Source organism: Choloepus didactylus, chromosome 6 (assembly GCF_015220235.1).
Source record: "Choloepus didactylus isolate mChoDid1 chromosome 6, mChoDid1.pri, whole genome shotgun sequence".
Lineage (NCBI taxonomy): Eukaryota > Metazoa > Chordata > Mammalia > Pilosa > Megalonychidae > Choloepus > Choloepus didactylus.
Window position 1 is genome coordinate 62,818,937 of NC_051312.1, and position 21,240 is coordinate 62,840,176.

General features: G+C 41.2%; 1 protein-coding gene across 1 annotated transcript; it reads left to right on the plus strand.

Annotated features, from left to right (window-relative positions):
- The first annotated feature begins 2,681 nt into the window (after positions 1–2,681).
- LOC119536480 (serum amyloid A protein-like) lies at positions 2,682–7,107 on the plus strand. The gene is made up of 4 exons (XM_037839292.1): positions 2,682–2,743; positions 3,193–3,287; positions 5,117–5,255; positions 5,728–7,107. The coding sequence occupies exons 2-4, from the start codon at positions 3,197–3,199 to the stop codon at positions 5,888–5,890; spliced, it is 393 nt and encodes a 130-aa protein (XP_037695220.1). The 5' UTR covers positions 2,682–2,743; positions 3,193–3,196; the 3' UTR covers positions 5,891–7,107.
- Positions 7,108–21,240: the final 14,133 nt, after the last annotated feature.

The window sequence follows — 21,240 nt, forward strand, 5'->3', positions numbered from 1 at the left end:
ACACAGACAGGGTTTCTACTGTTAATTTAAATTTAAATTGGTCCTTGGAAGAATAATTTAATCAAAGTAGTAGAAGGCAACTGGACTTCTGAAATTGTTTCCAACCTCCAAAAAAAGGTCGACTTGGCTATCTTATCTGAAGTTTTGTTGCCCTTGGTATTATAATGGATATAATTGATATCTTTTATTACTGAATGGTATAAATAAGTATATCTCTGTAAACTAAAAAGAAAATCTTGGTTTGTCCCTCTTCTGTGTGCTCGATATCTTATTCAAACCAGCAGGATTTCAGGGTTTGAGAGTCTGTATCTCATTTGTATTAGCAAATAATGATGAGAGAAGAAATGACTAAACCAAGCAGGGAGTTCAAAGTCAAAAACAGCAGCATTTTCTGGCTAGTCCAAATAATATGTGGCAAAGGGATGAAGAATAAACTTCATTTGGTTTCAGGCAGGGAACCAGTCTTTCTCTATAATCTGACTTGAGACAGATCTTTGGGAACAATAGAGCTAAAGATCTATTTGCTAAAAAAATCTTCAAAACCTTGGGAAAGTATTGCAGTATTATTGCATTAGTCACCAAATATTTTTGACCTTTCGCCTTCTGGCTTATACTAGGATTAAAATTTGAAAAGCAGTGAGCCAATATCTTTTCTTTAAATTTATGAAAAATTGAACTAATGTTTGTAGTAAAATGAAGCTATATATACACATATTTTTGCAATTAATTTTTAAAACAGTGTTGTTCTAGCCTCATAAGATAAGTTAGGCCACTTTCCTCCTTTTTCTATTTTATAAAATAACACAAATAGATGGTTAAATTGTATCTGTAAAACCATCTGAGTCTACATTTTGGGAGAGTCTGAGGGGATGTTCTCAGTTTATCATTTCAATTTATTTATGCACATTGTTCTAGTTAAGTTTTCTATGTCTTCTACTTTGGAATTGGCATCTTCCTAGAAATATATTTTTTATCTAGTTTACCAAATCAATTAGCATATATTATTTAGGGAGTCAACAATTTTGTATTACTTCTATTTGTCTGTTTTTTCTTTACTTGCAGACTTCTTTTACACATTTATTGATAATTCTGCTGTGCTCCATCTTTTTAAACTTTCTAATAATTTCCATCCTCACTTTTTCTTGGTGCCTCTTGGGAAAGTTCCTAGAGCTATTCTACCAGGTCACTGATTTCTTCAGTTGCATTGATTCTGCTATTTATCCCTTTTATAAGGTATTTATCTCAATTATTTTATTTACTGTTTTTATTTCCATTTGGTTCTTCTTAAAACATATAGTTCCTGCTTCATATCATCTTTTACCCCTTTGAGAGTATTTATTATGCTTATTATAACTTTTCTTTCTATCCCTCTATGCCATTAACACTGGGTGATGTAGTATTATTTCTGCAGTTTGTCATTCTTTTACAGCATCTGTGCTATGTGGATGTTGGTCATTCTCCCATTTTCCCATACTTCTCCCTGCGGAAGTCAGCTCTCCTGCCTACACTGCAGGCGAGTGTGTGCAGACCAGGTTCTAGCATGAACCACTCCCATTGGCTTCAAGACAGTGGGGGTCAGTGTCTGTGTGGAAGGGAGATGAATGGGCTCTAGGTCGGAGTCAACAACACCACTGTCCAGGATGGAGTCACTAGTTGTTGCTCCCAGATCATTTGGCCCCTCGGTTACCTCCCTTTACCTCCTCTTGGCTCTGCCCCTTTCCCAGCCGTTGTCTCAGATTCTTGTAAGTGCTTAGCTCTCAGGATGTGAAGATGGAAGGCAGAGAAAGAAACCCCCAAGGGACCGGAAGGTCCACTGGTCTATGCTCATGCCCTGCCCCTACCCCTGCTGGGCTCTGGTACCACCCCCACCCACCCCTGTACCACCCCATCCTCCGCCAGCCCTGCAGAGCTGGGCTGACCCTACCCATTTTTCTGTCTTACAGTGAGAAGGGGCCAGACAGAGATCCCCCAGGGTAATGCAGCTGACAAAGAGCTCCCCTCAACCTGTCGCCTGCCTGGAAACCCGGTGTTTGCACACTTGGGCTGCCCATTTCCCCACAACAGATTGTTCCTCTTCTGTGATCTTAGAGGTTTGTGGAGTTTATACTTTAGTTCCTATGTCAAGCAGGAGTTTTCAGCCCCTGGGGGTTGACACTCAGTACATCCGGAGGGAGTGGTGAAGGGGGTCTCACAGGACATGGGGGAGGTTTGATGGGGCTCTGCCTGTCAGTTTTGAGATTCGTGGGCTTCGGGCATGAACTCGGAGGCACGTAATTTCTAATGCATCGGCTGTCTGACCCAGCAGGGACCACCCTGACGAAGTGAGTGGTAAGGTAAGGTCCTGGGTGAGGGAGTCATCCTCTAACTCACACCTTCCAGCAGCACTGGTGCCGCCAATATGGGCTCTGCACCCTCCTCTCCAGAGCCCAATTTGTTCTCATTTCGCTCAGCAATACCGGCTCTGAAGGGCCTTCTCCTGACCTGATGGCTGCTAAGGCTGCACAATCCTGTACTGTTTCCAGGGGTTACACAATTTGGGAAAATTACCTGTGGATGAAGGAAACCACTGCCGTCCAGTAATTTTTATTTCACAGTTCTTAGCGGACGTGACCAGGAAGGACTTTACCCAGTTACCGTATCTGATGTTACCCCTCACATGGCCCCAGGAGGCAAGTTCCCTATAAATTCCAACCACCTCTCCCTGGCAGGCAGGGACCAGCAGCTCTGCTCCCCCGGAAATCAGGTGAGAAACGACTCAGATGAGCGATTAAAAGCCAAAAACTTACCCTGCTTTCTCTTTCCCAACAAGATTGTAATTTCTTTCTTAAAATGATTTTTCTATTTTGTATTTATTCTGTCTGACATCTGTGCTGGGCAGAGGGAGCACATGGTAACTGCTTTTTCCTTAATGATGGGCTACTTTCAAGAGTGACAGTTCGGTCATGAATCTCTTCTCCCTCCGTCAATGACACCCTGACGTCCCTCATGCCTTCCTGGGGCTCAGGGCTGATGGGCTCAGGACTGCAGGCTTGTGGCTTTGAGTGACATCCTCCTGCCAAGTTCCCGGGATTAGTCAGTAAGATTCTAATGAGAACAAATGGGAGTAAACAAGCAGCATCTTTCGAATGTCAATCCCAGCGGGCTCTGTGTCAGTCTCCTCTGTGTGTCCCTGACCATCTCCTTCCCTTTCAGCACGATGAAGCTGTTCACCAGTCTCATGTTCTGCTCCTTGGTGCTGGGAGTCAGCAGCCAAAGCTGGTGGTCGTTCCCCAGGGAAGCTGCGCAAGGTAAGGCTGCTGGAGGATGGGGGGACGGCAGCCATCTGCCGCTGGGATTCGACCCAGGCACCCAGGCCAGAGCTTTGCATCCTGCTCAGCTGGGTTCAAATGTGGAGACAACTTGGGTTGTGCTGCTCTGTGTGATAGAATATGTGGACATTTTGGGAACATATTGCAGACCATAGGATTTAAGTCAATCAGTCACTCAGAGAACAAAAGCCACATCATTCCCAGTTGAACAATTTTTTGACTGGAAGACACAAAATGAGGACTGAAATTGATGCACCATTTCTCTCAGACCAAATTGCATAAAGTATGATGAAAGTATCCATGAACACTTTTCTTTCCTTTCTTCCCTCCCTCCCTGCTTCCTTCCCTCCTCCCTCCCTCCCTCCCTCCCTTCCTTCCTTCCTTCCCTTCTTCCCTTACTTTCCTAGTTGGATAATTTAGAGACATTCAGCCTACAGTTTCCTGATGTTTCCTCAGTCAGTGACTCTAAATGGTTTGCTCTCTTTCCTACCCTTTTGCAACCTTGTATCTTAAAAAAAAAAGAAAAAACAGGTGGGGGGGGTGATTAACGGCTATCAAACCTCATTAGAAGCCGCATGTTCATGCAATTCAGGGTGAAAAACCATTGTTTACTTGGGTCTGAGGAATTTGGCATGAAGTGGGGCTCTTTGTGCTAACTGGGACAGTTCTGGAGAAACCAGGGCAGCTGGCCATCCTACTTTACCTTCAGAATAACTAGGTGAGGCAGGCATCTTTCTCCTGATTTGAAGGTGAGAACACTGAGGCTTAGAGCACTCACGTCTGCTGCACACATCTTACTGCCAGGCAGTAGGTGACAGAGAAAACATTTAAAACCAGCTGAGCAGGATGCAAAAGCTCTTGCCAGGTAGAATTTTCTAATCAGCCACTTCCTAAGCACAATGCTATCAATCTCACCTACACATTGGAATGACTGGGACAGCATGAAAAATTACTGATGCTGGGGACCCACCCCAGGGGTCTGATATGATTGGCCTGGGGTGTGGTCTGGGCATCAGGGTCTTAGCTATCTCCCCAGGTGATTGTAACTGTAGCCAAGGTTCAGAATCACTGCTATGTTGTTTCCACAGGCAACTTACATCATCATTACAGGCTATTTTGAAAGTGTCAGCTTGACATTTATGCCCTTAACAGTCAGAGGGACTCAAGTCATGATTATCTATGCTGAGAATACATTTCCATAAAGCATCTGGTCACAAGTGCTGTATGTTTGGAGTCTTTCTCAGAATCTTCCTTTCATGTCACCACCTCATTGAAACAGTCCCCTGGATCTTATCATATGTACCTTTGTCTCAACCAAGGAGGTGTGGCCATGTCTGAGATATTTTTGGCTGTCACAAATGGGGTGAGTGTGCCTCTGGCATGTAATTGGGTAAAGGTCAGAGATGATTGTAAACCTCCTATAAGGCACAGGTCAGCCCCCACAACAAACAATTATCTGTCCCAGTATTCCAATAGTGCTAAATTTGAAAAATCCCATCCTGTAAATCCCCTACTGTTCTTTAAACATACAACTTAGAGCCCCATACAAGATGCAGCACATGGCATCACACTGACACACAACCAAATACAATACAGTTGTGCCCCACCTAAATGGCTGTCATTAGAGTTACCTGGAGAAGTCAACCAGGTCTAAGGAACGTTCTTGCCAACATGTCTCACGGTGCTATGGCCACAGGCTGAAATCTAGAAGTCAGTGCAAGATTTGTCATTCCTTGATTTCTCTGTAAGGTGGCCTTAGAGTCTTTGTGTTCACCTGAAAACCCTTTCACCATTTTCCTTCTTATCAGGGGCTAGAGACATGTGGAGAGCCTACTCTGACATGAGGGAAGCCAATTACAAAAATTCGGACAAATACTTCCATGCGCGAGGGAACTATGACGCTGCACAGCGGGGACCTGGGGGCAAATGGGCTTCTAAAGTGATCAGGTGATGCAGAGTCCTCGGGATGCCAGGGAGGGGCGAGGACAACTTGGCTGTCTTGGAGGGTCAGGGGGGCAAATACTGGAGAAATTTCTGAAAGGGCTGTGGCCCCTCGGTCTCAAGCCCTTCCTGCCCACCACCACCTTGGTGTCCAGCAGCCAGTCTTGTTGGTCAGCAGAGCCTGAGCACGTCTGGTGAAGATGTGTGGACCCTCGCCCAAAAGAGAAGCGAGGGCCAAAGAGTGATCCAACCCTCCCTCTCTGGATCCCAGGGTGCTGTTAACCACATATGGGCAATCAGCCTGGACTGAGCTGGGCCTCTGTCCAGGCAGGTAAGGGTGTTAGCCCTCCTTCCTTGAGGATTGGCTTTCCTTGGCTCATGTCAAGGTCATCCTGTGGAAACATCAGAGAGTTGTGGGGGAGGAGACTGTCGCAGATCAGCCTGGTGATTAATTCCTATCTGCCTTTCTCAATTACAGCGATGCCAGGGAGAACCTGCAGAGATTCACAGACTTCTTTAAGTTTAGAGGCAGCGGCCGTGGCGCGGAGGACTCGAGGGCTGACCAGGCTGCCAATCAGTGGGGCCGGAGTGGCAAAGACCCCAATCACTTCCGACCTGCTGGTCTACCTAGGAAGTACTGAGCATCCTCTGAGGACAGGAACACAGAGTTATTAAGTTCTGTGTCCATAGATGCTAGTACAGGTGCATTGCGGGTCCTGAATAAATGCTTAAGAAATCTATTTTGTTGCCCAAAATTGGAAAGAAACGTGTTATCTTTACTAAGATTTGGAACCATTGGGTGGTCAATGAACACCAACGTGAAGGATGAGCCTGTGCCTGTGTGCTTTGTGCCCCAGAGGTCTCTCAGGTGACCTGGGCCAGTGAGTTCAGATCCGTTTAGTTTTGCGGAGTCTTCTGGACAATGTGAACTCTTCCCCTGAGTATCCCCGAGGTGGACCACGCATTGACCATGATGTTTGGCTCTTAAAATAACCAGATACCTTTTGGGGAGCCATGGCAGTGGTACATCCTTTGGAGCCTTAAATCTGGGCGTTGGGGGGACCATTGAAGCCGTCAAGCAGGGCAGACACCCTGCACCAACCTGTCCCTGAATAAGACCGACTCCACGCTCCCCTTGTTCTCTCCTGGCCCTGGCCTTCCGGGTTACATTTTGCGATTTCCAGTCCCTTCCTTGTCCAGGCCTCCTCACTCCTTGTCTGCTGTGTCCTGTCACCTTCTCTGCCCCAGGGTCTTCGTCCCCTTGGCTTAGTTCCTTGGGGTTTTATGGCTCTGGTGGCAGGTAACAGGGCCATGGCAGTATTGTACAAATGACAAATATAAATCCAGCATTACCTAATTTTTCTGCATTCCATCTAAGAAATGCCTTTAAAGCAGTTTCCTGCCACTCAATTTTTCCTACCTTATTTGAAGCCTAAATGAAGATATAATACCATCCTCCTGTGAACGTTTCCTGACAGCTTTTGCACATTTGCTGGGTGAAAATCTTGGAACGGTGGTGTTCATAGAGATGATACAGAGACCCCTTTTACCAGTCAGGGGCCAGTTAGGAGACAGAAACCATAGAATAATTTGAATAGGGAAATTTAAATATAAAGAATTAGCAACTGTTAGTAAGATTAGCTCCTAAGAATTCTGTAAAGAATACAGGAAGTTATAAAGTTTTTTTCCAATAATATGCACTTTAATAGACTCGGTCAATATTCTGCAATTAATTATATTCATTCGGATCCATTTTACCTATGCATTATGTAAATAGCAAGTAATACCCTGCTGTGTGTCCACAGCTAATTCTTAATAACAGGAAACCAGGACTCTGGCAAATAAACTTTTAATCCCCTTTCTGTCATTGTTTGTGTTCAAAGCCAACCTGCTAATTGCTATTAATTTCTCCTATGGGTTGAAGACTGAAGGAATAAAAAGGAAAAAATCCCTTATGGTTTGCATGTTGCATTATCAGTCCCTTAGTATCATGAAGGCAGGGTCTTTAAGTTGCTCCTCTTTCTATCAGTAGTACTTAAAACAGTCTCCTGCACATAATGAGATCTCAGTAAATATTTGTGGAAAGAACAAATGAATGGATGGATGGTACCAACTGATGGTGCATCCTGTAAAATAGGACGTGGAGATGGTACAGTGGAAAGAGCCTCAAGCTGGGAAATGGGAGCTCTGAGATCCATTCTGGCTGCTGCCCCTCTGTCGATGACCTTGGACCAATCTGCGTCTCTCAGAGCTCAGGTTCCTTATTTGCAGAGTGGGGAGAAAAATACCTGTCCCGTCCCTCAGTGGGCATGAAGTGGCACACATGGAAAGAGCTCTGTCAACTGTAAACATCCACATCACCGAAAGGATAGAAGAGTAAAGAATGACTGGAGAGAATGGCATCTCTCAGTTTATCTCAGCTTCTCCTGTGCCTCTGTGTCCATAGTCAGTTCTTAATTATTTGCATTAGTGAAGGGCAGTGGAGGAACGAGTAATCCCAAGCATTTGCGTTTGGCTTTGGAATTAAATTTGAATGTGTTCCGGGTAATTTTCCAAGAGTACATTCTAACAAAATCAAGAAAACACACTGTGAAGACCCAGTTCCACCAGCACTGGCCGGGGGATAACCTGGTGCTAATCTCTTCATCTTTCCATGCATGTAAGTCTGCCTGTTACATGCCTGGCCTCTGACAGTTGGGGAGTGGGCATCATAAACTAGACACAGCCTGTCTTGGGGCAGGTGAGGATGCTGTGCCAGTCTTCAGGTAACCTTGGTAACAGTCTTATTGTTTCTTTGTTTGCTTTATGTGGGAAGAAATTAGTTGAATTTATCATTGGGTAGCTGAGGCAGTAGATGCAAGTAGTTCCAATTTATAACTGCTTGGTGTATTATATGTAAATGAGGTTTACCCATTCAGATATTTTGATGGTGCACTTTTTATTGAGATATATTCACATACCATGCAGTCATACAAAACAAAGCGTACATTCAGTTGTTTATGGCACTACTATATAGTTGTGAATTCATCACCCAAATTAATTTTTGACATTTTCATTACCACACCCACAAAAATAATAAGAATAAAAATTAAAGTGAAAAAGAACAATTAAAATGAAAAAGAACACTGGGTATCTTTTTTTTTTCTTCCCCCATTTTTCTACTCATCCATCCATAAACTAGACAAAGGGGAGTGTGGTCCCTATGGCTTTCCCGATCACATTGTCAACCTCATAAGCTACATTTTTATATAATCGTCTTCAAGATTCAAGGGTTCAGGGTTGTAGTTCGCTAGTTTCAGGTATTTACTGCTAGCTATTCCAATTCGTTAGAACCTAAAAAGGGTTGACTATATTGTGCGTAAGAATGTCCACAAGAGTGACCTCTCGGCTCCTTTCGGAATCTCTCTGCCACTGAAGCTTATTTCATTTCCTTTCACAGCCCTCTTTTGGTCAAGAAGATGTTCTCCATCCCATGATGCTGGGTCTAGATTCCTCCCTGGGAGTCATATTCCACGTTGCCAGGGAGATTCACTCCCCTGGGTGTCAGATCCCACGTACGAGGGAGGGCAGTGATTTCACCTTTCACGTTGGCTTAGCTAGAGAGAGAGGGCCACATCTGAGCAACAAAGAGGCATTCGGGAGGAGGCTCTTAGGCAAAATTATAGGGAGACCTAGCAGTCCCTTTGCAGCAACAGTCTTCCCAAGGGCAAGTCCTGTGGTTGAGGGCTCAGCCCATCAAACACCAGTCCCCTATGTCTGTGAGCACATTAGCAACCATCGAGGTGGGGAAGCACACCACCCCTGCATTCTCCACCAGCTCAGGAAGTTATAAATTTGATATAAGTCCCCTTTAAGGCTGAGATTTACATCTTTCTAGTAATTGTGACTGAAGGCCACTTGGTGGCAGGTAAAATTTGCTCGGTGACTCAAGCCAAATCTGAATCCCTGTTTTAAGGTGCTGACAAAACTCGCCAGGAAGCTTCCTGGGGTTGCAGTTGAACTCACTGTGAATGTAGCTGGGGATCCTGAAACTCACTTGGTAGCCACCCTCATGGGTGCAAGCGAGAGACTACTGCTAAACCCTCTGGGAATCCAGCTGGGGCACCCACAGAGCTTGTGGGGAAGCTGCCTTGGCCTGGAATTACCACTGAACATCCTCCCTGTGGATGGTTTCCCGTGGGTGTCCTGCACATCGGCAGAGCACTGCAGGAGCTGGGAGGAAACAAAGTGCACAGGAGCCAGGAGACCCCTTTCTCCTACACTGTCCTTTCTGTCCCCTCTACTGATGAAGATGAACGTTGTCCCTTTCTCCCAAAGGAGAAATACTTAGAGGGCCCAGCTACTGTATCATAAACAGGGCAAAGAAGAGTGGATGTGGAACAAAAAGAAAAATAAATCAATAACTGGCTTTAGGTTCTTGACTTTTAAAACAAATACCACACAATAGCCTGTTTTAATGACAGGAATCTATTGGCTTAGGTTTCAGAGGCTAAAATAGAAAGGTGGGTTGGGTGTCATCTAGCTGGCCAGCAATCTTTGGGGTTTCTTGGCTTTTCATCACGTGGCAATGCACATGGCAGTGTCTTCTCCTTTCTCTTCTGGGTTCATTTGCCTTCTAGCATCTGGCTGCTCCCTGTGGCTTCTCTCTTTGTCTTTCACTCTGACTTTCACTCTTCAAGGACTCCAGTAATCTGGATTAAAGCCCAACCTGACTCATTTGGACCACACTGTAACTGAAGTAGCATCTTGAAGAGATCTTCTTTACAATGGGTCCCCAGAATGTGGACCAAGAACAAGAACATATCCAAACTGAGGTATGCAATTCAATCAACCACACTGACGTACCCCTGTTCTCTGAAAGAACAATTATGGAGTAATCCAAAGGGAAAATATTAATGATGAAATGATATTTACAGGGAAAGACAAATTTAAGTTCTTTTTTGAGGAGGAACAGAAAAATTCAAATATAAATTAGAGGTGTTTAAAGAACTTTCTCATGCAATTCCCATGAGAATGTATAAATAGAGGTGCAGGTAGAAAAGGTTTGTGAAATTTGAGGCTCAGTCTCAGAGAACTTAGTCTATGTATGCCAAAATAAGGCAGGACATATAAATAGGATGAAGGAGACAGTGGTGGCAGGCTGGCTGGTGACTGCAGGCTCAAAGCACTGCTGAGTTTAGGTGCAGTGTGGTAAATTTTGAATTGACCCGAAGTTATTAGAGATTGTAACATTCCTATGAGGATGTTCACAGTTAAATTTCTGTCACTGAGTTGTAGATATTCGAGGGGCAGGCAATAGAGAAAGGGAAGATAAGAGAAAAAATGGATAGTGAGCCGAGATATGGGAAGCTTTTCAAGTTTTGTAAATATACAAAATTAATAATCAGCATATTATTACTAAATTAAACTTGGATATAGAAGTCCATTCACCAACCTCTAAAGTGCCATCATTCCACTTCTGGGAATCACTAATCTGGAAAAAAAATAAAACAAAGTTATTATCTGAGGAAATAGGATCTTGGTCTCCATAGAAATATATGATTTTTAGTCACTACTAATACCTGTGTTCTAACACACTCAAGCACCTGGTATTAATGACCCCATTTTCCTCAGTAAAAAATAACATGCCCCCACTCCTCTCTGTTGGAGAAGATTCAGGAAGGGAAATTGCTTTGCTTTGAAAGACACACAATTAATCAAAGGTAAAACAAGGTCTCCTGATACCATATCGCCATCATCTTTCTTCCAGAACTTGATATGACTTGTTTCCTGGGAACTTGTGCATAACCGGAGGGATCAGGGTAAATTGTGATAATTCTAACTTAAGCCAGTTTATGGAAATATTTGACTTAGGAGAATGCCTGAAGGTATTCCAACATAGCTGCTAGATGCTCATCTTATTTCACATTCCGTTCCTTCTCCTTACACCAATATAATTTAAATTAAAAATGTCTTAGTTCATCTGGTCTCCTTTTATATTTTGTTTTAGGAAAATACACACAACACATAATTTACCATTTTAATGTGTACAATTCAGTTGCATTAAGTACATTCACAATGTTGTGCAACCATCACTGCTGTCAAGTTCTAAAACTTTTTAATCACCCTAAATCCATTAAGGAGTCACTTGCCATTGCCTCCTTGTCCTAGCCCTGGCAACTTTGAATCTGATTTTTATCTCATTGGATTCACCTGTTCTCGATATTTCATAAAAATGGAAACTACAATATGGGGCCTTTTGTGGCTGGCTTCTTGCACTTTGCACAATGTTTTCAAACACATTGCAGCATATATCAGTACTTCATTCCTTTTCATGGATGAATAATATTTCACTGTGTGGACACACCATGTTGTGTTTATCCACTATGTGTTGTTGTGAATAGTGCTCCTATGCACATTCATGTACAGGTTTTTGTTTGAACACCTGTTATCAATTCTTTTGTGTATATACCTAGGTGTGTGTTTCACTTTGCTAAAGTTGTTAAAACACAATATACCAGAAATTGGTTGGGTTTTAAAATGGGGATTTATTAACTCTGAGGCTGTGCAAACATCCAAATCAAGGCATCAACAGGTGATGCTTTCTCCCCAAAGACTGGCTACCAGTGATCCACAGCTCCTCTGTCAAATGGCCAGCCACATGGCAACATCTGCTGGTTTCTCCCATCTCTCCCAGATTCTGTTGCTTTCAGCTTCTGGCTGCTTCTCTCTCAGCTTCTCTGGCTTTTTCTCTTTCAGCTTATCTCTGAGCTTCTCTGAATTTCTTGTCTTATAAAAGACAGAAATCCAGTAAGAGGATTAAGACCCACCTGGAGCACCCTCAGCTGAAACAACCTAATCAAAGGGTCCCACCCATGATAGGTCTATAACCACAAGAATGGATGGATTAGCTTTAAGAATATGATCTTTTATGGGGTACAAATAGCTTCATCACAGAATTATGTTTAATCTTTTGAGGAACTATCAGACTGTTTTCTAGAGCAGCTGTTATTTTACACTACTACTGTTTGTGCAGGAAGTTTCCCATCTCTCTAAATACTTTCTCATTTCTATACACATTTCCCACTTCTCTACAGACAATAACAAATCAACACTTGTTATTGTCTATCTTTTTAATTATAGCCATCCTGTTTGGTATGAAGTCTCATCTTGTGGTTTTGATTTGTATTTCCCTACTGACTAATGACATCAAGTAATTTTTCAAGTCCTTGTTGGTCATTTGTGTATTTTCCTTTGAAAAATGTCTATTCAATTCCTTTGCCCATTTTTAAATGGTGTTGTCATTTTGTTGTTGTTGTTGAGTTGTAGGATTTCTTTATATGTTCTGGATATTAGATCCTTATCAGATTAATGGTTGTGAATATTTTCTCCATTCTGTGATTGTCTTTCACTCTAGTGATAGTGTCCTTTGATACACTAAATTTTTAAATATTGAAGATGTTGGATTTCTCTATTGTTTCTTTTTTTTTTTTTAACATGTGGTTTTCATATATCTGGGACACCATGCCAAAGCTAAGGTCATGGATATTCACTCCTATGCTTTCTTCTAAGAGTTTTATAGTTTTAGCTCTTATATTTAGTTTATTTGTCCACTTTGAGTTAATTTTTGTATATGGTGTGAGGTAAGGGTCTAACTGCATGTGGATATGCAGTGTTCTCAATTCCAAACAGCAGGATAGAAATTCCAGTAAAGGCAATGTTGAAGCCTTGAGGCAGAAATTCTTCTGATCTTTGCAATCTTCAGCTCATGCTCTTAAAATCTCCAATTGACTAGATGAAGCCCACACACATGTTCAAGGCTAATTTGTACTTAATGTCAATTGACTGTAGATGATAATCCCATCTTAAACACCTCCTCAGCAAGCAACTAGACACTATAACCCAGTCTATGTAACCCATGAAATCAACCATCACAGACTCCGTTTAGCATTCTTTAGGGAAGATCTACTAGCAATAAACTCTCTTAGCTTTTGTTTGTCTGGGAATGTCTTAAGTTCTCTTACAATTTTAAGTATACTTTTTCTGGATATAGAATTCTTAGTTGGCATTTTTTTTCTTTCAGCTCTTTAAATATGTCATCCCACTGCCTTCTGGCCTCCAGGGTTCCTGAGGAAAGATCAGCGTTTAATCTTTTTGAGGACTGTATGTTATGATTCACCTCTCCCTTGCTGCTTTCAATATTCTCTATCATTGGCTTTGACAGTTTGATTATGATTTGTCTCAGTATGGATCTCTTTGAGTTTATCCTACACAGAGTTCATTGAGCTTCTTAGATGTATAGATTCAGGTTTTTCATTAAATTTGGGAAGTTTTTGGCCATTATTTTTTCAAATATTCTTTCTGTTCCTATCTTTCCTCTCCCTCTGGGTCTCCCATTATGCATATTTTGATGCACTTGATGGTGTCCCACAAGTGTCTTGGGCTCTGTTAATTTTCTTTCTTTTTGTTCCTGTTCCTCAGATTGGATAATTTCATTTATTCTTTCATCAAATTCACTGATTCTGCCTGCCAAAATCTGCTGTTGAACCCCTCTGGTGAATCTTTTATTTCAGTTATTGTATTTTTCAGGTACAAAATTCCCATTTGATTCTTTTTTATAATGTTTATCTCTTTATTGAAATTTCCTATTTGGACTGGGTTGTTTCCATGGAGATGTGACTAGTAAAACCTTTGATTAAGGCGTTACCTGTTGATGGGATTGTTTCCATGGGGGTGTGGCCCTGTCCATTCAACTTGGGTCTTGATTTAATTACTGGAGACCTCCAAAAGCACAGAAATAAAAGGACTTCAGGAAGCTGCACCTGAGAGACACATTTTGAAGATGGCCATTGAAAGCTGACACTGACATTTTGGAGATTGCCATTTTGAAACACAACCTGGGAGCAAGCAGACACCAGCCACATGCCTTCCCAGCTAACAGAGGTTTTCAGATGCCATCGGCCATCCTTCAGTGAAGGTACCCTGTTGTTGATGCCTTACCTTGAACACTTTATGGCCTTAAGACTGTAACTTTGTAAACAAATAACCCCTGTTTATAAACCCAATCCATTTCTGGTGATTTGCAATACAGCAGCATTAGCAAACCGGAACACCACCCTAACCTGTTCATGTTGAAAAGGGATGTCAGCTTTGTAAGCAAAGAGGACATATCTAGTTGATGTTCCTAATGAGGCTATAGCCCCTAGTTTTTTTTTTGTTTTTATTTATTTATTTATTTATTTTTTTAATCATCATTTTATTGAGATATATTCACATACCACGCAGTCATACAAAACAAATTGTACTTTCGATTGTTTACAGTACCATTACATAGTTGTACATTCATCACCTAAATCAATCCCTGACACCTTCATTAGCACACACACAAAAATAACAAGAATAATAATTAGAGTAAAAAAAAGCAATTGAAGTAAAAAAGAACACTGGGTACCTTTGTCTGTTTGTTTCCTTCCCCTATTTTTCTACACATCCATCCATAAACTAGACAAAGTGGAGTTTGGTCCTTATGGCTTTCCCAATCCTATTGTCACCCCTCATAAGCTACATTTTTATACAACTGTCTTCGAGATTCATGGGTTCTGGGTTGTAGTTTGATAGTTTCAGGTATCCACCACCAGCTACCCCAATTCTTTAGAACCTAAAAAGGGTTGTCTAAAGTGTGCGTAAGAGTGCCCACCAGAGTGATCTCTCGGCTCGTTTTGGAATCTCTCTGCCAATGAAGCTTATTTCATTTCCTTTCACATCCCCCTTTTGGTCAAGAAGATGTTCTCCGTCCCACGATGCCGGGTCTACATTCCTCCCCGGGAGTCATATTCCACGTTACCAGGGAGATTCACTCCCCTGGGTGTCTGATCCCACGTAGGGGGGAGGGCAGTGATTTCACCTTTCAAGTTGGCTTAGCCAGAGAGAGAGGGCCACATCTGAGCAACAAAGAGGCATTCAGGAGGAGACTCTTAGGCACAAATATACGGAGGCCTAGCCTCTCCTTTGCAGCAACCGTCTTCCCAAGGGTAAAACTTATGGTAGAGGGCTTAACCCATCAAACCACCAGTCCCCTATGTCTGTGGTCATGTTAGCAACCAGGGAGGTGGGGTAGGCGAATACCCCTGCATTCTCCACAGGCTCCTCAAGGGGGCACTACATCTTTTTTTTTTCCTTGTTTTTCTTTCTTTTTTTTTTTTTTTTTTTAACTTTCCCTTCTTTTTTAAATCAACTGTATGAAAAAAAAAAGTTAAAAAGAAAACAAACATACAATAAAAGAACATTTCAAAGAGACCATAACAAGGGGGTAAGAAAAAGACAACTAACCTAAGATAACTGCTTAACTTCCAACATGTTCCTACTTTACCCCAAGAAAGTTACATAATATGGCAACATTTCTGTGAACTTGTTCCTACTATACCCATCAGAAATTAACAGACCATAGTCATTTCTGGGCATCCCCAGAACGTTAAATAGCTTATCTGTTCTTCTTGGATTATTGTTCCCCCTTCCTTAATTGCTCTCTACTGCTAGTTCCCCTACATTCTACATTATAAACCATTTGTTTTACATTTTTCAAAGTTCACATTAGTGGTAGCATATAATATTTCTCTTTTTGTGCCTGGCTTATTTCGCTAAGCATTATGTCTTCAAGGTTCATCCATGTTGTCATATGTTTCACGAGATCGTTCCTTCTTACTGCCGCGTAGTATTCCATCGTGTGTATATACCACATTTTATTTATCCACTCATCTGTTGAAGGACATTTGGGTTGTTTCCATCTCTTGGCAATTGTGAATAATGCTGCTATGAACATTGGCGTGCAAATATCTGTTCGTGTCACTGCTTTCCGATCTTCCGGGTATATGCCGAGAAGTGCAATCGCTGGATCGAATGGTAGCTCTATATCTAGTTTTCTAAGGAACTGCCAGACTGACTTCCAGAGTGGCTGAACCATTATACAATCCCACCAACAATGAATAAGAGTTCCAATTTCTGCACATCCCCTCCAGCATTTGTAGTTTCCTGTTTGTTTAATGGCAGCCATTCTAACCGGTGTTAGATGGTATCTCATTGTGGTCTTAATTTGCATCTCTCTAACAGCTAGTGAAGCTGAACATTTTTTCATGTGTTTCTTGGCCATTTGCATTTCCTCTTCAGAGAACTGTCTTTTCATATCTTTTGCCCATTTTATAATTGGGCTGTCTGTACTATTGTCATTGAGTTGTAGGATTTCTTTGTATATGCAAGATATCAGTCTTTTGTCAGATACATGGTTTCCAAAAATTTTTTCCCATTGAGTTGGCTGCCTCTTTACCTTTTTGAGAAATTCCTTTGAGGTGCAGAAACTTCTAAGCTTGAGGAGTTCCCATTTATCTATTTTCTCTTTTGTTGCTTGTGCTTTGGGTGTAAAGTCTAGGAAGTGGCCGCCTAATACAAGGTCTTGAAGATGTTTTCCTACATTATCTTCTAGGAGTTTTATGGTACTTTCTTTTATATTGAGATCTTTGGTCCATTTTGAGTTAATTTTTGTGTAGGGGGTGAGGTAGGGGTCCTCTTTCATTCTTTTGGATATGGATATCCAACTCTCCCAGCCCCATTTGTTGAAAAGACCATTATGACTCAGTTCAGTGACTTTGGGGGCCTTATCAAAGATCAGTCAGCCATAGATCTGAGGGTCTATCTCTGAATTCTCAATTCGATTCCATTGATCTATATGTCTATCTTTGTGCCAGTACCATGCTGTTTTGGCTACTGTGGCTTTATAATAAGCTTCAAAGTCAGGGAGTGTAAGTCCTCCCACTTCGTTTTTCTTTTTTAGAGTGTCTTTAGCAATTCGAGGCATCTTCCCTTTCCAAATAAATTTGATAACTAGCTTTTCCAAGTCTGCAAAGTAGGTTGTTGGAATTTTGATTGGGATTGCATTGAATCTGTAGATGAGTTTGGGTAGAATTGACATCTTAATGACATTTAGCCTTCCTATCCATGAACATGGAATACTTTTCCATCTTTTAAGGTCCCCTTCTATTTCTTTTAGTAGAGTTATGTAGTTTTCTTTGTATAGGTCTTTTACATCTTTGGTTAAGTTGATTCCTAGGTACTTGATTTTTTTAGTTGCTATTGAAAATGGTATCTTTTTTCTTGAGTGTCTCTTCAGTTTGTTCATTTCTAGCATATAGAAACATGACTGACTTATGTGCATTAATCTTGTATCCTGCTACTTTGCTAAATTTGTTTATTAGCTCTAGTAGCTGTATCGTCGATTTCTCAGGGTTTTCTAGATATAAGATCATATCATCTGCAAACAATGACAGTTTTACTTCTTCTTTTCCAATTTGGATGCCTTTTATTTCTTTGTCTTGCCAGATTGCCCTGGCTAGCACTTCCAGCACAATGTTGAATAACAGTGGTGACAGCGGGCATCCTTGTCTTGTTCCTGATCTTAGAGGGAAGGCTTTCAGTCTCTCACCATTGAGTACTATGCTGGCTGTGGGTTTTTCATATATGCTCTTTATCATGTTGAGGAAGTTTCCTTCAATTCCTACCTTTTGAAGTGTTTTTATCAAAAAGGGATGTTGGATTTTGTCAAATGCTTTTTCAGCATCTATTGAGATGATCAATTGATTTTTCCCTTTTGACTTGTTAATGTGTTGTAATACATTGATTGTTTTTCTTATGTTGAACCATCCTTGCATGCCTGGAATGAACCCCACTTGGTCATGGTGTATGATTTTTTTAATGTGTCTTTGGATTCGATTTGCAAGTATTTTGTTGAGGATTTTTGCATCTATATTCATTAGGGAGATTGGCCGGTAGTTTTCCTTTTTTGTAGCATCTTTGCCTGGTTTTGGTATTAGATTGATGTTAGCTTCATAAAATGAGTTAGGTAGTGTTCCATTTTTTCAATGTTTTGAAAGAGTTTGAGTAAGATTGGTGTCAGTTCTTTCTGGAAAGTTTGGTAGAATTCCCCTGTGAAGCCATCTGGCCCTGGGCATTTATTTGTGGGAAGATTTTTGATGACTGATTGGATCACTTTGCTTGTGATGGGTTGGTTGAGGTCTTCTATTTCTTCTCTGGTCAGTCTAGGTTGTTCATATGTTTCCAGGAAATTGTCCATTTCTTCTACATTATCCAGTTTGTTGCCATACAATTGTTCATAATATCCTCTTATAATTTTTTTAATTTCTTCAGGATCTGCAGTTATGTCACCTTTTTCATTCATTATTTTGTTTATATGGGTCTTCTCTCTTTTTGATTTTGTCAGTCTAGCTAGGGGCTTGTCAATCTTGTTGATCTTCTCAAAGAACCAACTTTTGGTGATATTTATCCTCTGTATTGTTTTTTTCTTCTCTATGTCATTTATTTCTGCTTTAATCCTTGTTATTTCTTTTCTTGTACTTGGTTTAGGATTGGTTTGCTGTTCATTTTCTAGCTTCTTCAGTTGATCCATTAGTTCTTTGATTTTGGCTCTTTCTTCCTTTTTAATATATGCGTTTAGTGCTATAAATTTCCCCCTTAGCACTGCTTTTGCTGCATCCCATAGGTTTTGGTATGTTGTGTTCTCATTTTCATTCGTCTCTATATATTTAGCAATTTCTCTTGCTATTTCTTCTTTAACCCACTGATTGTTTAGGAGTGTGTTGTTTAACCTCCAGGTATTTGTGAATTTTCTAAGTCTCTGATGGTTATTGACTTCTAATTGTATTCCATTGTGGTCAGAGAATGTGCTTTGAATAATTTCAATCTTTTTAAATTTATTGAGGCTTGTTTTATGTCCCAGCATATGATCTATTCTGGAGAAGGTTCCGTGAGCACTAGAAAAGTATGTGTATCCTGGTGATTTGGGATGTAATGTCCTGTATATGTCTGTTAAATCGAATTCATTTATCAGATTGTTTAGGTTTTCAGTTTCCTTATTGGTCTTCTGTCTGGTTGATCTATGTATAGGAGAGAGTGATGTGTTGAAGTCTCCCACAATTATTGTGGAAACATCAGTTGCTTCCTTTAGTTTTGCCAGTGTTTCTCTCATGTATTTTGTGGCACCTTGATTGGGTGCATAGACATTTACGATTGTTATTTCTTCTTGCTGAATTGCCCCTTTTATTAGTATGTAGTGGCCTTCTTTGTCTCTCAAAACATCCCTGCATTTGAAGTCTATTTTATCTGAAATTAATATTGCTACACCTGATTTCTTTTGGCTGTGGCTTGCATGAAATATTTTTTTCCATCCTTTCACTTTCAGTTTCTTTGTGTCCCTGTGTCTAAGGTGAGTGTCTTGTATGCAACATATTGATGGTTCATTTTTTTTGATCCATTCTGCGAATCTATATCTTTTAATTGGGGAGTTTAATCCATTTACATTCAACATTAAAACCGTGGAGGCATTTCTTGAATCGGCCATCTTATCCTTTGGTTTATGTTTGCCATATTTTTCCCTCTCTCTATTAATATCCTTTATTGTACCCATACCGAATCTCTTTAGTACTGAACCTTTCTCCAAGTCTCTCTGTCCTTTCTTTGTTTCTCTGTCTTTAGGGCTCCCTTGAGTATCTCCAGTAGGGCAGGTCTCTTGTTAGCAAATTCTCTCAGCATTTCTTTGTCTGTGAAAAATTTAATCTCTCCCTCAAATTTGAAGGAGAGCTTTGCTGGATAAAGTATTCTTGGCTGGAAATTTTTCTCACTCAGAATTTTAAATATATCGTGCCACTGCCTTCTCGCCTCCATGGTGGCTGCTGAGTAGTCACTACTTAGTCTTATGCTGTTTCCTTTGTATGTGGTGAATTGCTTTTCTCTTGCTGCTTTCAGAACTTGCTCCTTCTCTTCTGTGCTTGAGAGTGTGATCAGTATATGTCTCGGAGTGGGTTTATTTGGATTTATTCTATTTGGGGTTCACTGAGCATTTATGATTTGTGTATTTATGTTGTTTTGAAGATTTGGGAAGTTTTCCCCAACAATTTCTTTGAATACTCTTCCTGGACCTTTACCCTTTTCTTCCCCTTCTGGGACACCAATGAGTCTTATATTTGGACGTTTCATATTATCTATCATATCCCTGAGGTCCATTTCGATTTTTTCAATTTTTTTCCCCATTCTTTCTTTTATGCTTTCATTTTCCATTCTGTCATCTTCCAGGTCACTGATTCGTTGTTCAACTTCCTCTAGTCTTGTACTATGAGTGTCCAGAATCTTTTTAATTTGGTCAACAGTTTCTTTAATTTCCATAAGATCATCCATTTTTTTATTTAGTCTTGCAATGTCTTCTTTATGCTCTTCTAGAGTCTTCTTGATTTCCTTCATATCCCGTACTATGGTCTCATTGTTCATCTTTAGTTCTTTGAGTAGCTGCTCTAGGTGCTGTGTCTCTTCTGGTCTTTTGATTTGGGTGCTTGGGCTTGGGTTATCCATATCGTCTGGTTTTTTCATATGCTTTATAATTTTCTGTTGTTTTTGGCCTCGTGGCATTTGCTGAACTTGATAGCGTTCTTTTAGGGTTTGTAGACCTATTGAAGTCCTTATCTCTAATTTATCAGATCTACAGCTTCGTGGAGTACACTTTCTCTAACTAACCAGCAGGTGGCGTCCACGAGCCTCCTGTTCTCCACAAGCCAGCTCTCCCCTGCTTAGCCTTTTTTTTTGGTGAGTGGGGGAGTGAGTCTTGTGGGGCCCAATTGGTGTACCAAGCTTGCGTGTGTAGTTGGTGTTGCCTGCCCTGTATGTGGGGTGTGTTTCTGGGCAGTTGGGAAGGGGGGGTGGCCCTAACAATCAAATCTCCCTGATGATCCTAGAGTTTTAAAGCTGCTGCAATAGTCTAATCCTTCAGTTCAGTCCTGCCACAGTTTGTCTCTGCCACTGACCCACAAGTCTTTGGTATTGGCGTATGGCTCCTGAGACTTGCAAGTGGGCCCCTCTTACAGGCCGTGCACCCTGGGTCCTCTGTTGAGGGATGACCGTGCTATGTCACAGGTGAGTGCCGTCCCCCCAGGGCAGTTCTGGGCTGCTGGGCTGTGTA